This window comes from Ursus arctos, unplaced genomic scaffold (genome assembly GCF_023065955.2).
Source record: "Ursus arctos isolate Adak ecotype North America unplaced genomic scaffold, UrsArc2.0 scaffold_10, whole genome shotgun sequence".
In the NCBI taxonomy this organism is placed as follows: domain Eukaryota; kingdom Metazoa; phylum Chordata; class Mammalia; order Carnivora; family Ursidae; genus Ursus; species Ursus arctos.
The window spans coordinates 63,338,516-63,355,476 of record NW_026622764.1 but is presented as its reverse complement, the minus strand read 5'-3'; the positions used below and the strand labels follow the sequence as shown (position 1 = coordinate 63,355,476).

Below are 16,961 nucleotides of genomic sequence, written 5' to 3'. Positions count from 1 at the left end.
AAGTGGCTGTGCCATTTTACATTCCCTCCAGCAGTACATGAGGGCTCCAATTGCTCTACATCCTCGTTTTCACTCACCATCATCTGCCTTTTTTATAGCAACATTTGTTTTTATAAATGATACTGATATTTTGTAATATATTTACACATTAAAATTTTGAAATATATTAAGTATTGTTTACTGATATTTTGCTTTATGAATTCTAAACTCTTTAAAATAAACACTGATATTAATACATATTTCACTATTGAAGTTAAAAAGCTCAAGCTGTCATTTTTACACTGGTTGTTTCTATAAATAATTGCATTTTCTTATAAAACTTCACATGATACATTATCCTTAAAGCTCAGAATTCAGTAAAACTTTTTCTCTACTTGTAACTTCCTTCTACACAAAAATGAGAGCTGGATAATTCATTCCTTCTTTGTGCTAATTGCTAGAAAGCTTAAAAGCTAGAGCTTTTCTTAGTTGGCAATTCTTACAAAACATTAACTTTTATCTGTTATCTTATGATCATTGTTTTTATACCTCTACATTTAGTAAAAGCTAACACAATCCTTTTTAGAAATAGGGTATAAAAAAGTAAGTAAATATGTAGTAAGTATCCTTGATCTGCACAGAAATTTATTCCCAATTCTATAAATGATTAAAGTAAGGCAATGCAGAGTGACTTACTCAAAGTTAGAAGCTTAGAAGTGGCAAGGCTGGTATTAGAACTTAGATCTTAGAGAATTCCCCATATCAGTTCTTTATGCTACCCCATCCCTCTGTTTAAGACAGGCCTTTTCTTCTTATACCGTTGGTGGGAATGCAAGCTGGCACAGCCACTCTGAAAAACAATATGGAGGTTCCTCAAGACATTAAGAATAGAGCTACCCTATGACCCAACACTTGCAATACTAGGCATTTACCCCAAAGATACATGTAGTGAAAAGAAGGGGCACATGCACCCCAATGTTCATAGCAGCAATGTCCACAATAGCCAAACTGTGGAAGGAGCCTAGATGTCCTTCAACAGATGAATGGATAAAGAAGATGAGGTTCATATATACAATGGAATATTACTCAGCCATCAGAAAGGATGAATACCCACCATTTGCATCAGCATGGATGCACCTGGAGGGGATTATGCTAAGTGAAATAATTCACTTTGTAAATTCAAAATTTTTCTAATTCATGCATCAGATTAATCTACTACTTGTTTTTAAAATAGTGCCCAACTATTCTAAACCAACAGAGAAAGAGAATTATAATATGGTTTCACTCATATGTGGAACACAAGGAATAACATGGAGGACCACAGGGGAAGGGAGGGAAAACTGAATGGGAAGAAATTAGAGAGGGAGACAAACCATGAGAGACTCTGGATTCCAGGAAACAAACTGAGAGTTACAGAAGGGAGGGGGTAACAGGGTAATGGGTATTAAGGAGGGCATGTGTGGTGACGAGCACTAGGTGTTTTATGCAACTAATGAATCACTGAATACTACATCAAAAACTAATAATGTACTATATGTTGGCTAATTGAACATAATAATAAAAAATATATTCTCTAAAAGGCAAAAACAAAAAAGACAGGCCTTTTCTGTCATTGGAAACTATCCCAGAGTAGCTCCTGCAGACTAATACTTAAACATGACAGAGTCCCAATAATAAGATATTCAACTAATATCCCATCCTAGTGATGGAAATAAATTTAAATGTTCCAAATTCAATCCCCACAATGGCTTGCCCTGTATGACAGAAATAAATTCATTTTTCAGTGATGACTGTGATTATATTATGAATATTTAAGTCATCGGTTTGCTGCTAATGCTAAGAAAGATTGTATAAGACTTAAAAATCTAATATTTGTTTAATAATATGGGCCACAATATCTGATCTCTGTAGTTAGCTTAAGAACAGGGGAGACAGGGGTGCCTGTGTGGCTCAGTTCGTTAAGCGTCTGCCTTTGGCTCAGGTCATGATCCCAGAGACCCGGAATCAAGCCCCGGGATCAAGGCCTGCATCAGGCTCCCTGCTCAGCAGGGGGTCTGCTTCTTCCTCTGTTCCTCAGCACCCCCCAAATAAATAAATAAAATCTTTAAAAAAAAAAAAAAACAGGGGAGATATTTCCAAACAGTTAGCATTTGGAATAATTTATAGAAAGTTACTTTATGGTTTTCTGTATTACTTTATAAAGTCACATAAAGGAATTATTTGTCTATATGAAATTTATGAATTCTTTCTCAAAGAAAGAAAGTGAATATCTATAAAAAGTTATTATAGAAATGCATTTAGTATTCATTACTGTCGATACTGAATAGAAGTTAGGTTTTAGTTCCAGATATAAGGTGAGAACACCATTAGCTGAAAACTAAGTTAGCTGTGAGTTATTTCCAGAAATATAAAGTCCAACAATTTTACTTATTAAGTTGGGCAAATAAATCATAGGTATGTTCCAAACCAAGGTAATAGTTACAAAACCACCTAAAGATAAAGAGAAAAATTCAATAAATTGCATAAATGTCTTAAACAAACCCTTCTCCTCTCCTCCAACTCCACATAGAGACTTATGTGAATGCTTGCAATGTTTGGTCTGAAGAATTAGAACATCACTATGAATTAAGAAACATCATAAAATGATTTAAATCACTATGCGCTAAGTGGTAGGACCTTGTAGTTGAATAAATACTGGTTTTCTAGCAAAGTACAAACCTTAGAAGTTGTATCATTTGCCTCCATCATTTTACAGATGTGGGAAAAGGAACCTGCCAAGATCTCCTAAATTCATGGCAGGGTAGGAATTATAACGAAGCCGATTACAGATTGAAGGCTATTTCCATAACACCATGATAGTTCAAATCAAAGTTGAAAATCCATCTTATTTGTAGCTTTGTTTAAACCATAAGTTTAAAAGACCTCTGAACATGATATGGCCTATAATAGCAAAATGTTTTGATGAATTCACATTTTTAGCTGACAGTCAACTAGAAACCAAATATAATAGCAATGTTATTATCAGCACAGATTATGGATAAACTATTAAAAATAAGTGTAATAATGCCAACCTTCAGGCTTTCTAGGATATTTTTAAAATCATAAGCAATGCTATTAGATATTTTAGGATCACTTGAGAAAATTACTTTCATACAAACAAAGGAACAAACTTCTGGAGGAGGAGCTAAGAGAAGTTTGATAGCTCTTTCTTGTCTATTTCATTCCCTGAAAAATGTGTTAAACATTAACTTCACAAGTTGAATATTACAGATGAAAAAAGGGAAGAAATAGAAATCCTCCCAGTTCTAGAATTACGGATTGAGTTTTGGAAGATGGTTTGATCTTGTAATCTTTTTTACTGGTCCTCTCTTGGCATTCATTGTCTTCTGATTAACTGGATTATATCTTCCCCTAAAATAAAAGAAGTGTCAATCATAATTTTTCAGTCAACCTTGTGTACAACAAAAACATATCCTTACAGTACCATCCTAAACAGCCATATATTATACCATATTATCTCATTACAGATAGAGAGGAAACCAACTCAAGGGCAGATAATCCAAAGGCCAGGAAGTAGTCCATGACGTGGCCTGATGTAGAAAGCTCTGACCAAAGAAGAATGAGATGGACCATTCTGATACTGCCTCTGGAAATACGAATTAAAGCTAAGGAAATAGAAGCCATGAAGTAGGGCAGGGAGAATAAAGAAATAAGGATCCATGAGTAAGCCAAAGGTATGTTACCTAAAATTATAATAAAATTGGAACGAGGATATACCAAGGTCTGTGATATTAAAAAGATATAGAGAGTGAAGATGGTAGTTGGTAATGAGAAGAAAAGTGATGTATAGATTGAACTAGTTGAAATAATAACAGCAACATTTTTGAAGCACATAATTTATGTCAGGAACTGTTCTAAATTCTATTTATTAATTGATTCATATCAACCTCACAAAATCCCTATGATGTATGTACTATTATTAGCCCTGTTTAGACAGATGAGAAAAACAAGGTTATATAGATAGTAAGGAGATCTAGAATTTGAATCCAGAAAGGCTGAGTTCAAAGACTATGCCTTTACTTTTCTTTATATCAGACCACTAAAGTGAAGAACTATGAAGTTCTGCTGAGATTTTCAAAGCTTCCTTGAACTCTAGTTTTAATATCTGTGGGACAAATTATATTGGAATTCCTGTTCTTGGATTTCCATGGGACCATCTTTCCTTTATTGATTTACATATCTTTATAAAGCCAACTTCCCCACACTCTTACTTAAGAGTAGAGTCAGCTTCAATTCCCTGCAAGGTGCTTTTCAAAAATATTTTACTCAGGGAGTGATAGCAGGACAAATGACAGAATGACTTTAGAAAAATCTTTCCTCCATAAAAGCTGTGGAAAAATTGGCAAAATGGTCAGAAGTGACTTTTTCAGAGTTCTGGAAATTAACCAAGGACTTGAAGCAATCTTGGAGAATTTATTAAACACACTACACACCACACCACCTACCCACACACCCACACACAGCTGAAACTCAGCAAAAACTCTGAATTTTGTAACATTTTTACTTGCCCTAGCCCCCTTTCCCCAGCTTTGTGGTATCCCTATGAAAACACTGAAAAACTGACCCTAAAATTCATATGGAAATTAAAGGGACTCCAAAAAGCCAAAACAATCCTGAAAAAGAAGAATTAAGTTGGAGTAATCACACTTACTTATTTCAAAACTTACTGAAAAGCTAGTCATCAAGACAGCATGGTGCTGGCATAAGGATAGACATATAGATCAATGGAGTAAACTGAGAGTCTAGAAATAAACTCATATGTTTATGGTTGATTTTTTAAAAGGGTGCAAAGACAATCAAATGGGGAAGAATAGTCTTTACAACAAATGGTGCTAGGACAATGGAATAGACATGTGCAAAAGACTGAAACTGTACCCCAGTCTCACACTACACATAAAAATTGACTCAAAAATGAATCAAAAAGGACCTAAAACTATAAAACTCTTAGAAGAAAATATATGTAAAAATCTTTGTGCTCTTGGGTTAGGTAAAAGTTCCTTAAATATGATACCTGAAGCATAAGTAATGAAGAAAAAAAAAATCCTAGGAAGCAAAGGTCAACTGGACTTCATCCAAATCAAAACTTTTGTGCTTCAAAGGACATCACCAAGAAAGAAAAAACAACAACAAAAATGTAAGAAAATACTTGCAAATCATGTATCTGATAAGGTCTAGCAACCAGAATATATAAAGTACTCTTATAACACAAGAACAGGACAACAACCCAATTTAAAAATGGACAAAAGGGGCACATAGGTGGTTCAGTAGGTTAAGTGTCTGCCTTCAGCTCAGGTCATGATCTCAGAGTCCTGGGATTGAGTCCTGCATCCAGCTCCCTGCTCAGTGGGAAGCCTGCTTCTCCCTTGCTCTCTGCCACTCCCACTGCCGGTGTTCTCTCATTCTCCCTCTCTCTCTCTCAAATAAATAAATAAACAAACAAACAAACAAATAAATAAAATCTTTTTAAAAAATGGGCAAAAGACTTGAACAGACATTTCTCCAAAGAAGATATACAAATGGCAAGCAAGTACATAAAAAGATGCTTAACATCATTAGTCCTTGGAGAAGTCAAAACTACAATGAGGTACCACTTCACAAGTACTGGGATGGCTTAAAAAAAAAAAAGGACAATAACAAATGTTGATAAAGATTTGGAAAAATTGGAACCCTCATACATTGCTAGTGGGAATATAAAATGATGCAGTAGCCCTGGAAAATGTTTGGCAGTTCTTCAAAAAGATAAAACAGTTATAAATTGACTCAGCAATTCCATTTGAAGGCATATACATATACATACACATATATATATACATATACATATACATATACATATACATAGCCAAAACATGGAAAGAGCCCAAATATTCATCAACTGATGAATGGATAAAGAAGTTGTGGTATGTGTGTATACACACACACACACACACACGAATTTTACTCAGCCATCAAAAAGAATAAAATCTTGATATTTGCAATGACACGGATGAAACTAGAGAGTATTATGCTAAGCAAAATAAGTCAGAGAAAGACAAACACCATATGATTTCACTCATGTGGAATTTAAGAAACGAAACAGATGAACATAGGGGAAGGGAAGGAAAAATAAAATAAAGACAGAGAGGGAGGCAAACCATAAGAGACTCTTAACTATAGGGAACAAAATGAAGGTCGATGGAGGGGAGGTGTGCAGGGGATGGGGCAATTGGGTGATGGGCATTAAGGAGGGCACTTGATGTAATGAGCGCTGGATATTATATGCAACTGATAAATCACTAAATTCTATCCCTGAAACTAACACTACATTATATGTGAACTAACTTGAATTTAAATAAAATCTTGAAAGAAAAAAAGGGTAAATTTTGGGGCATGTCAATTATATCTCAATATAAATATTTTTAAATGTTGTACTTTGGGAATAAATCATTTCCTGTGCAAAGAGCTTCCTTAATTAAATAACAATGCTTCAGAATAATTTCGTCTTCTGGTGTAATATGGAATTAACCACAAGCATTTAATTATATCATATTCAATTAATAGTTCATTCTAGATATTTATTGTTTACTATACTAAATGCTTTTATATTATGCTAAGGATATTTTAAATGGCTTCCTTAACACCAACCATTTCTATAAGATCTAATTGACATGATGACACTAATCATCAAACTGAGGTACATAACTCTAAAGATATGTTTAATTTCCTAGACCTCGTTTAGAACAGTGTTTTCAAACTACAGAATGCAACTCAATAGTGGACTGATGCAGTGAATTATAACAGCAATATAAAAAATAGAATGAAATAGAAAATATCAGCATGGTTCACACATAATAAGCCTAAGTACTCTTTCATAATCTTTTTCAGTTATATATAAATATATATATGGGTAAACTGGGTCACAATATGACATCAGTCATGGTCAACAAAATTTGGAAACCATTTTCCATTCCTGAGTATTGTAGTTTTTACAGACACGATGGTAGCTAAAACCCTTGCAAGATTATGCTAGCTTAACAGTGTTGTAGCTTTGTCACTTGCAGTTTCAAATTATTGTCATATGTCTTATTCTCTTCCCACAAATAAATTCTTTGTTACTTTATTAATTCTTTATATTCAACAAAATACTATACATTGTAGAAGAATCATAATAGCTGATATTTATTGAACTAGGATTTTTCAATAATCTGTAATGTCATACTAACCACTTAATTTGGATTTTGTCATCCCCATTTTATAGGTGAATGAACAATCTGAAGGAGGTTACTTACATCGAGCCACGTTAAATTGTAAGTGACAAGAGGCAAAAATTGATCCATCCACCTGCTTCAAACCCAGTGCGAATTTCATTTACCACCTTACTTTTACCACACTCACTATTTTTTTTTAAAAGATTTTATTTATTTATTCAACAGAGATAGAGACAGCCAGCGAGAGAGGGAACACAAGCAGGGGGAGTGGGAGAGGAAGAAGTAGGCTCATAGCAGAGGAGCCTGATGTGGGGCTCGATCCCGTAATGCCGAGATCACGCCCTGAGCCGAAGGCAGACGCTTAACGACTGTGCCACCCACTCACTAGTTTTAAAACTATCATACTGCATTAGCTACACAAATATTTACACTGTTATTTTACTTGAGGTATTCTATAGTCATTCTAGTAGATGAACTTTTTCTTATTTTCCTCTGTTATTGAATTTTTATTTTTTAGTTTTTTAATTTTTAATTTTTCTTTCTTTTTTTTTTTTTAATTTTTAAGTCATCTCTACACCCTGTGTGGGGCTTAAACCCATAACCTCGAGGTCAAGAGTAGCATGTTCTACTGATGAGCCAGCCAGGCACCTCTTGATTTTTGTTCTTTTTTTTTTAAGATTTTATTTATTTATCTGAGGGAGAGAGTGTGCACGAGTGGGGGAAGGAGCAGAGAGAGAGGGACAACCAGACTCCACTCTGAGCACAGAGCCTAACGTGAGGCTCAAGCTCACAAGACTGAGATCATGACCTGAGCCGAATTCAAGAGTCGAACACTCAACCAACTGAGCCACCCAAGTGCCCCTATTTTTCTCCTTTAATATGATGTAGTTAAAAATGATTATAGAGTACACATATTCTTTTTTCTATTGGCTGCCCCAATCTTACCCTATAAAAACAAATGGAAACACTAAAGCAATTAGACACAAGTATCCCATTAATAATTACCTTGACTTCCTGTATAAATCTAGTCCCAAATGAAGTTATCAAGGTTTAGATTTTTTCTATGCTTATTTAAAATCTTTATTGTTCTTTCCTTAGTAGAAGCAACAGAATCCTGTAAAAAGAGCGCCACATCTTGAACACCCTTTATGAGCTGGGTGCTTTATAAGTTGTGTTAAAAGTACACATATTCTTATAGAAAATACCAGAAAATATAAATATAAGTTATCCATGATCCCAATATACTACTTCATATTATAATTTTTATTTATTACTCTAGGTAAACATTTTCCTGTGTCAATTATAAATTTTCCTAGAATGTATTTTTTTTGTAACTTTATAATATCATTATAGTTAATTGAATTATTCCCTTAATGTTGGATATTTTGGTTGTATTTTCCCTCCTCTAGCTGCTTTTCTTATCAAAAGGTGGTTCCCTAAATAATCTGTCTCTTAATGAGTCCCAGAATCAATTTCCCTCAGGTCCTGTGATTCCAGGGCACTAAGGATTGCCTTATTTTCTTCTCTAGAGCTTTTAATCACTCTAGAACACTACTAAGGAGAAAAAAAAATAGGATGTTCACACTAAAGAAAAAAAAATTTACGGTTTTCTACCTTTAGGAACCACTGATTGTGGTATCAGCTTTCGAAGTCTTTGCTTGCAGGAATATGATTTTTTATAGTTAATATGTGCCATAAGTCATAGCCATAAGGTTACCTATTAACTTGGCAACTTCTAAACCTCATCCTAAAGACATGATTTCTCCTATTTAAAGATGATATCTCTTATTTATCCTTTTAAGATTTTATTTTTAAGTAATCCGTACACCCAATATGGGGCTTGAACTTACAACCCTGAGATCAAGATTTGCAGTCTCCACTGACTGATCCAGCCAGGTGCCCCATATCCTTTTTTCAAATAAGTATATACAAGGATCTCTAGAATACATCTTTCAATAGCAGTATAGATATCTCGTTTATTTTGTGACTATGGTTTCACAAAATAGGAATATATGTAATAGCTAATATTCAGTATTCCTCTTTGAAAGATTTTTTTTATAGTATATCACAGTCAAATGGATATTTTCTTTATTTCTTTTTCTTTTTCTTTTTTTTTTTTTAAGAGAAGGAGAAAGAGTGTGCCCACGAGCGGGGTGGGGGGAGGGGTGAGGGAGAGGGAGAGAGAAAATTTTAAGCAGGCTCCAGGCCCAGTGCATAGCCCGATGCGGGGCTTAATCTCATGAACCTGAGATCATGACTTGAGCTAAAATGAAGAGTCGGACATTCAACCGAATGAGCCATCCAGGTATCCCACGTGGGTATTTTCTAATGTTCTCATTTATTCCAAACATTAGGAAAACTCCGTAAGTCAGTATTTACCATTAGCATATGTAAGAGTATCAACTAAAGCAAACATTAAAAGCCACTAAAACTTGATTTTTAAAACATTGCTTTAAGTATAACATATATAGGAGAGTACACAAAATAGAGATGTAAGCTCCATGAATTATAATAAAGCAAATACTCAGGTAACCACCACCCAGGTCAACAAACAGAACGTTGCCATCACACTGGAAGAACTTGTGCTCCTCCCACTTATCATTCCCCTTCTCCTTCCCATTGGTAACCACTGTCCTGTCTTCTGACACAGTTTAGTTGTGCCTGTCTTTGAACATCATATAAATAGAATCATATTATTGTATTTTCTGGCCTCTTTTCCCCAAAACTGTGATAATTTTCCATGATGTCGTGTGAGCTGTAGTTCATTTTTATTGTTGTTATTATTCATATATATATGTGTGTGTGTATAATATATTCACGTTACTGTTCATAAATATACAAATGTTTTTATATAAGAATAACATATATGTACGAATATGTATCTCTCAAAAAATTTTATCTGATCTACTACTGATAGATATTTGAGTTCAGTTTATGGCTGTTATGAATAAAGCTGTTATGAACATTCTTGCACAGGTTTTATGGTGTAAATATATGCACCATTCTGTTAGGTATATAACTAAGACTGCAATTGTTGGGTTATAGAGTAGCTGTATGATCAGCTAAATGTAGAAAGTAATACTAAACACTATTCCAAAGTGGTTGCATAAATTTTTACTTATATCTTTGACAACACTTGGAATCATCAATCTTTAAAATTTGTGGTGGTCTCTCATAACTTTAATTTGCATTCCACTGAATAAGTAATGGTGTTGAGTCCATTGGCCATTTGGATATCCTCCTCTGTGAGGTACTTAACACTAAAACTTGGTTTAAAGACTAAAACTTTAATCAAAAAGCATACTAAATTCTGGAGTTGAGGCAATAACTCAGAACAACAATACTTTAAAGTAGTACCAATTATATATACCTAATTTGGAAGGTTATAGGTATATAGAAATGTTTCTATTATTTGAGTTATTTGGTTTATTAGTATTTCCAGAAAGTCAAGTTGGTTTTTTTTTTCCCATTTGTATGACCATTTATTCACTCATGCATTCATTAAAAAATTAGTAAACACCTATTTATTTATGCCAGGCACTGTATTCAACATTAGGCTTTACCAAAGATGGAAGTGACGTATCTGAGATCAAGCATGTGCAGTGCCAGAGGGCACAGACCAGCTTACTGCGCAGGGATCCTAGACCATGTCATCCACCTCTGATGCACTAGCACTGCCGGCTCAGTTCAGACCTATGGTATGGGGGGCTCCAAAGAGAAACCAATCATCAGGATGATACAGCAGGGGACAAGGAGGAATGGGTTTGGCATCCAGGTCGTCTACTTGAGTGTCTTTTAGTACCACCTTGCCCAATTTGACAGTTAAGTGGATGAGAACCATTTATACATGGCCTGGAAAGGATGTGACAACCAGGGTTCTGATTCTCAGGGTAGGTCACCCCATCAGAGGAAGAGAAGGCCCACACTTCATTCACTGATGAATCAGCTTGATACGTGAGACTGCAGCTGCACCATAGCCCTATTCTCTCTGCCCAAATATATTTCCTTCCCCTCGAGGTACTCATTCTAAGAATGCTCACGAGTAAACTTCCTACATGCTGATTTCCATTTCAGAGTCTACTCCCTGAGAGATCCAACCAACAATAGTATCAGTGGAAAACTAAACTGCCCTAATAGACCTGTAGTCTAGTGATATAGATGTGTATGTGTGTTAATACATGAGTAGAATGAGTTTTATTTGTATATTCAAAATATTTGTCCATTATTTAAGCAAATTTGAATAAAAGAGGTATTATCTTTCTAAAAGATAATGGAAGACAAATGTAAAAATAAAAAAGAAATATGAGTTGGAAGATAAATGGTAAAAACAAGAAAGAAATATGTAGGGTGATTGTGCAGAAAGAGTTACTGTAGCAGGCCTGAAATTGCTCTCCTTAGAAAGGCCTTCTTGCAAGGTTGGTCATTGGCTGGTGTCTGGGAACTTAGTGGTAAAAAGTTCCCTACAATGATACAAAACTTCCCTTAAAAGAAAAGGAATGGCTTACAGTACTTGAACTGTACAAACAATATGGTTACTATGAACATGTTTTCCTTCTGGAAGTTTGGAATTTGGTATGTGCTAAGCAGAGGGTACCTACACAACTAGCCCCCAGTAAAAAAAGTGGGCACTAAGTATCTAATGAATTTCTCTGGAAGATAAAATTTCATGTGCTGTCACATATGTTCCACGACTTCCTGCTGGAGGAATGAAGTGTGTCTATGTGACTACACTAGAGACTTTTAGAAGCTTGTGCCTAGTTTCCTCCAAACTTCATCCTATACACCTTTTTCCTTTGATGAATTTTCTTTGTATCCTTTGGCTGCAATACATTCTAGCTGTATGCACAAATATATGCTGAGTCTTGTGATTCGTTCTAGCAAATCACTGAACAGGGGACTGGTCTTGGGGGCCCCCAGCACAGAGGTATAATAGTTTTCAGAGGGAAATTGTTTTCTATAATTTAATGTTTTAACTATATTATATTTCTATTGATATAAATGTACAGGATAATAAGTTATAATTTAAAATAGTCATACTCAAGGAAGAATATACTTCTTTCCATCTAACAACATACTGGACAAAATGTTGCTATCCCTTGAATCTCCACCAAAAACACTTGCTGTACTGCATATATCTTGAATGTCTGTATTTGAAAAGAATTCTGATTTATAGTTAATTTATACCCTGGTTTACTTTTTTGATATTGTTAAGTTATATCTGAATATATTCCCCTACATAGAAAAGGCTATATAAGACAAGGATTGCCTGACTAATTATTCTGTACTTAGTACAGAAAAGGAAAAATTATGTGTAGATATAACTTTCTAAACCCATAAAACATTCTTCTGTTCTTCATTCATCCTAAATTGTTTTTGTTTCCATTGGAAAACACAGTTTAAACTGCACTATCTTCTACACTAATTTCAGTGTCTATATTTCATCAGTAAAAAAGTTAAGGCTGGTAATTTACTTGTATTTATATAATACTGTATATAATACTGTTAACGGTGTAGATTTAGGCTCTTCATGGGTAGGGTATTGTTTTAGCTTAGAAAATAAGAACTTATCATGTTGGAAAGCCAGAACATATTCTTGGGATCTACAAAAATGTATATAAATAGTGAGCAGAGAGCACAAACTTCTTTAAGTTCTTCTACCATCTGTTTGTTATTTTATACCGTTGCTATAAAATCTAGAAGTTCAACTTCCAAAATATAATGGACACCTGTTTTGTCAGTACCATTCAAATTCAAATATAATTAATTAGAAAAGAAAGATGTAGCTAGACTTACATTTTCACTAGATTCTCTTTCATTCTAGGCAGTTGATCCATCTGTTGCCTTTTAGAAACTTGGTATGAGTCAGAGACCTGAAATATAAACATTTGAGCATTTGTCCTCTTATTTCATGACTGGTTTTGGAGATAAGAGGAACAGTCCATTCTCAATTAACTCTTTTATAACCAGGCCCTTAAGTGGTATGTATAAGAGAAGCTAAAGAATAATGGGAAATTCTGGCCTTCTTCAGTATTAAAACATTCCTAAAGATTACGGAAACTCCTTTATCTCAACCCCACATTCCATGTGAGTTTTAAAATAAATATAGAGGAAACTGAAAATCATATCATTTTTGTGGTATAAAGATCATTAAAAGTTTTTGTAATGGACACTGAACATAAATAATACATACACTCTGCCATTAAGAAAGATATGACAATAGAAGCTGTATGTATATTGAAATGGAAAACAAGATCATATTTTCATTTTTGTCTGTTTTGAGGTATTTCTGTGATACAAAAGTGGAGACTTCCATTAGGTGGTATAAATAAAATTTCCAGTACAGGAACAGTTGAGGCTGGGGACCTTAGAGATGGCAACTGAAGACATGAGTAAATGAGATCGTTCAGTAGGAACACACAGGGAAGTAAGAGAGTTGATGATTTAAACTTGAAAATGCAACTTTTAAGGGGTAGGAGAATTACTAGAGGCCATCCTTTAGGTTTAGGAAAACCCAGGAAAAAATACAGTCATGGAAGTCAAGAGGTGGGTGATATTCAAAAAGTGAGCGTGGTTAGCAATATGAAATGTCTCAGAGATGTCTACACTACCAGGAGGCTTGAAAAGGAGTCATTATGTTTGGCTATTAAAAAGTAAACTGTGCCAGAGCCCAGTACTGGGGGTTAGAAAGGAGTTCAAAGAGGTCAAAGACTAAAAGCAAAACAGTGAGTATATTCACACTTGCATGAAGTTTGACTGAGAAAAGGAAAGCTAAGGTAGTAGTTTTATTAAGATGGGGTAAAATAAAAGTTGGCTTTACTTTGGTGGAAGAGATGAGCATCTTTGCGAAGATGTTGGATCACCTTTGCTAAGTGGGACAATTTTGGGCACATTGAACCAGAAGATGGAATTTACTCATTTATTCACTCAGCAAATGCTATCGAGCATCCACTATGTGCCACCTCCTGTTTAGGACTGGGGCACAAAGATAAGTCATAGTTCTTACAATCTATTGGAGCATAATAAATAGATCGTACAATAGATTGCACAATTCACTGCCTTGGCAGAGGTTTGCACAGGTGCTTTGTAAGCATAAAGCAGATGCTAGTTCAGGCCACAGAGGGCCTGGAAGAGTAGCCAATTAAGAGCTAAGGAATGGACATTCCAGGCAGAAGGAGCAAGAAGGGCCTACAAATATAAGACAGCATGATATATGCAGGGTCCAGATACATCGTTGATCTGGGTGTAGTACAGGGTGTGAGTAGGGACACAGCTGGAAAGTTAGGCACTGCGTGTTGGAAAGGACCTTGTAGACTACACTGAGCTTTGCTGAAATCCTTTGGACAATGCAAAGTCACTGAAGACTTTCAATAGGGAACACATCACTGGGATGCCTGGGTGGCTCAGTCAATTAAGCGTCCAACTCTTGATTTCGGCTCAGGTCATGATCTCAGGGTCCTGGGATCCAGCCCTGATTTGGGCTCCCTCTCTCTCTGCCCCTCCTCCCCAATAAATAAATGAACCTTTAAAAAAATAGGGAACAACAGCATATCTGTATTTCAGAATGATTGCTCAGGCAGCAAAGGAGAAAAAATTGAGTATGGTGGAGGCAAATTTTTAATAGCTATGCTGTTGAGATTATATTTCAAGTCTAGATTTAAATCTGGGGAGCTCTAGGGCTCCTGGGTGGCTCAGCCAGTTAAACATCTGCCTTTGGCTCAGATCATGAGCCTAGAGTCCCAGGATTGAGCCCCCAATCCGAAGCCCCACTCATTAGGGGGTTTGCTTCTCCTTTTGCCCCTCCCCCTGCTCATGCTCTCTCTTTCTCTCTCTCTCCCACTCTCTCTCAAATAAACAAATAAAATCTTTTAAAAAGAAAATAAAAATAAATCTGGGGAGCTCTATTTTCAAATGAACAATAATAAAATAGAGATGTCCAAAAAGACAACAGAAACAGCTGGATAGTCTGGAACCTATGTCATAAGGAATTGCTAGTGTAACTTTTATGGTAATTTAATATTTTATCTTAGGGAAAAAACTATGGAAACACTTAAGAGTTGTTTTCATATCTTTAAGAAGCTGTCACATAGGAGACTTATAGAATTGTTCTGTGTTCTTCAGAGGAGGGAACTAAAACCAATATGTTTTAAGGAAGGAGAATAAGGAGCATCATATGATGCTTTAATAATTCTAATAATTAGAATTAACTGACGATGAGACAGAACAGCCTCAGGTTCGTTTTCTGTAAACCAAAGCATTATATTCAACAGTGTCTCCGATCTACTGCTAAAATTCTGTTTATGGAAACAGACAAGTTCTAATCAGCCTTTCTGCCTGACTTAAGCAATGCAATGAACCTGTGTATTCTTAAAACTCAATGTCTTTACTGTACACATACTGCATAAATTAGAACAATCCTGAGATATGGAAACTCACAGTTTCATTCAAAACAGTGAAGACAGCAGAAGTATAAACAGCAGCCTCAGCAAACAGCTCTAGTTATCTACCTGAGAATCAATTACTTATGTATTCAGCACGGAAAGAACTGAGATCATCCGCTGACCTTTCCAGTCACCCTAATATCCACACGGTCAGAACCATCTTTTACTATAAAGATTAACAATTCATTCTAGAGTGAAAATACTTATTAACATTTATACTGGGAACAGGATTAACATCTTCCTGGGAAGCTGTTAAAATAGGCTTTGATTGTATGTTCAGTGATCCTGTAAAATCAGAGTAGAACCTATTTCACCTAAGTGAATGTTTCAGATAAACAAAGGTAAAGGAGAGAGGCTTGGGCAAGTAGAAACTCTAATGCCCCTGTCACAGAGAGAGAGAGGCTAGGGAGATCAGGAAAGAAAACAGGAAAATACTGTGCACCACTTACTAGAATATAGAACATATTATGGGCCAGGCATTTTACTCAGCACTTTACATACATTACATCTCTAAACACTCACAAATCCCCTATAAGACAGTACTATTATTTCCTGTTCTACCAAGGAAAAGAAATTAGGCCCCAAAAGGTCACACTACAATTAAGTACCAAGCTGGGATTTAAATCCAAATTTAAATGACTCCAAAACCTGTGGTCTTTCCTCAAATCACGGTCTTGTAAAGCAATGAGCATTTATGCTAGAACTCGAAGGAAGCAGAACTGGCCAGGTGGAGTCACCGTCTGAGGAAGGGCATGAGGGTGCTGCACTGCAGGGGTAAGCAGGGATGCCTACTGAGTGTCCAGGACCAGCAAGTGTGAACTGATTGTTTTATGGGTAAGAGACCACAAGGAGCGGTTCTATCTTGTCTCAATTTCCTAACTTAATCTTGGTCATTACTAGAAGTCCAAGCCTCCCTTTACCCACCACTGCCCTTCCATTGCCAAATTGATCTATACATCCCCTTATCAGCTCCAAGCCCCAATCCTAACTCCCTTCCTCTCAATCCTTTCATTGATCCTCTGGAAATACCAGATCAGTGATTAGCAGACACTCTTTATGGCAAACCCAGCCCTCAAGTTCCTCTACTTCCTTGCCTCACCAAGTTCATGTCCTGAAGACTCTAACCTTCTTTTTGGCTCTTCGTCCCCTTTCACTGTTGAAACTCTTCAGAGCTATATTCTAAACTACCTTTTCTTTTCACCCGGCATACTCTCCCTGATGCATTCCCTTCATTCACATGGCTTCATTTACCATCTATGTGCTAATAATTTCCACATCTCTATCTCCAATTTTTATCTTT

General features: G+C 35.6%; 1 protein-coding gene across 2 annotated transcripts in view; it reads right to left on the bottom strand.

Annotated features, from left to right (window-relative positions):
- Positions 1–2,160: 2,160 nt before the first annotated feature.
- The window catches only part of CCDC169 (coiled-coil domain containing 169), a 53,876-nt gene continuing 39,075 nt past the window's right edge, over positions 2,161–16,961 (bottom strand). For both annotated transcript variants that reach the window (XM_057309202.1, XM_057309207.1), the window contains 2 exons: positions 13,017–13,093; positions 2,161–3,390 (listed from right to left, as the gene is read on the bottom strand). In XM_057309202.1, coding sequence (XP_057165185.1) covers positions 3,291–3,390; positions 13,017–13,093 — 177 coding nt within the window. In that variant the 3' untranslated portion in view covers positions 2,161–3,290. The remainder of the gene's footprint in view (positions 3,391–13,016; positions 13,094–16,961) is intronic.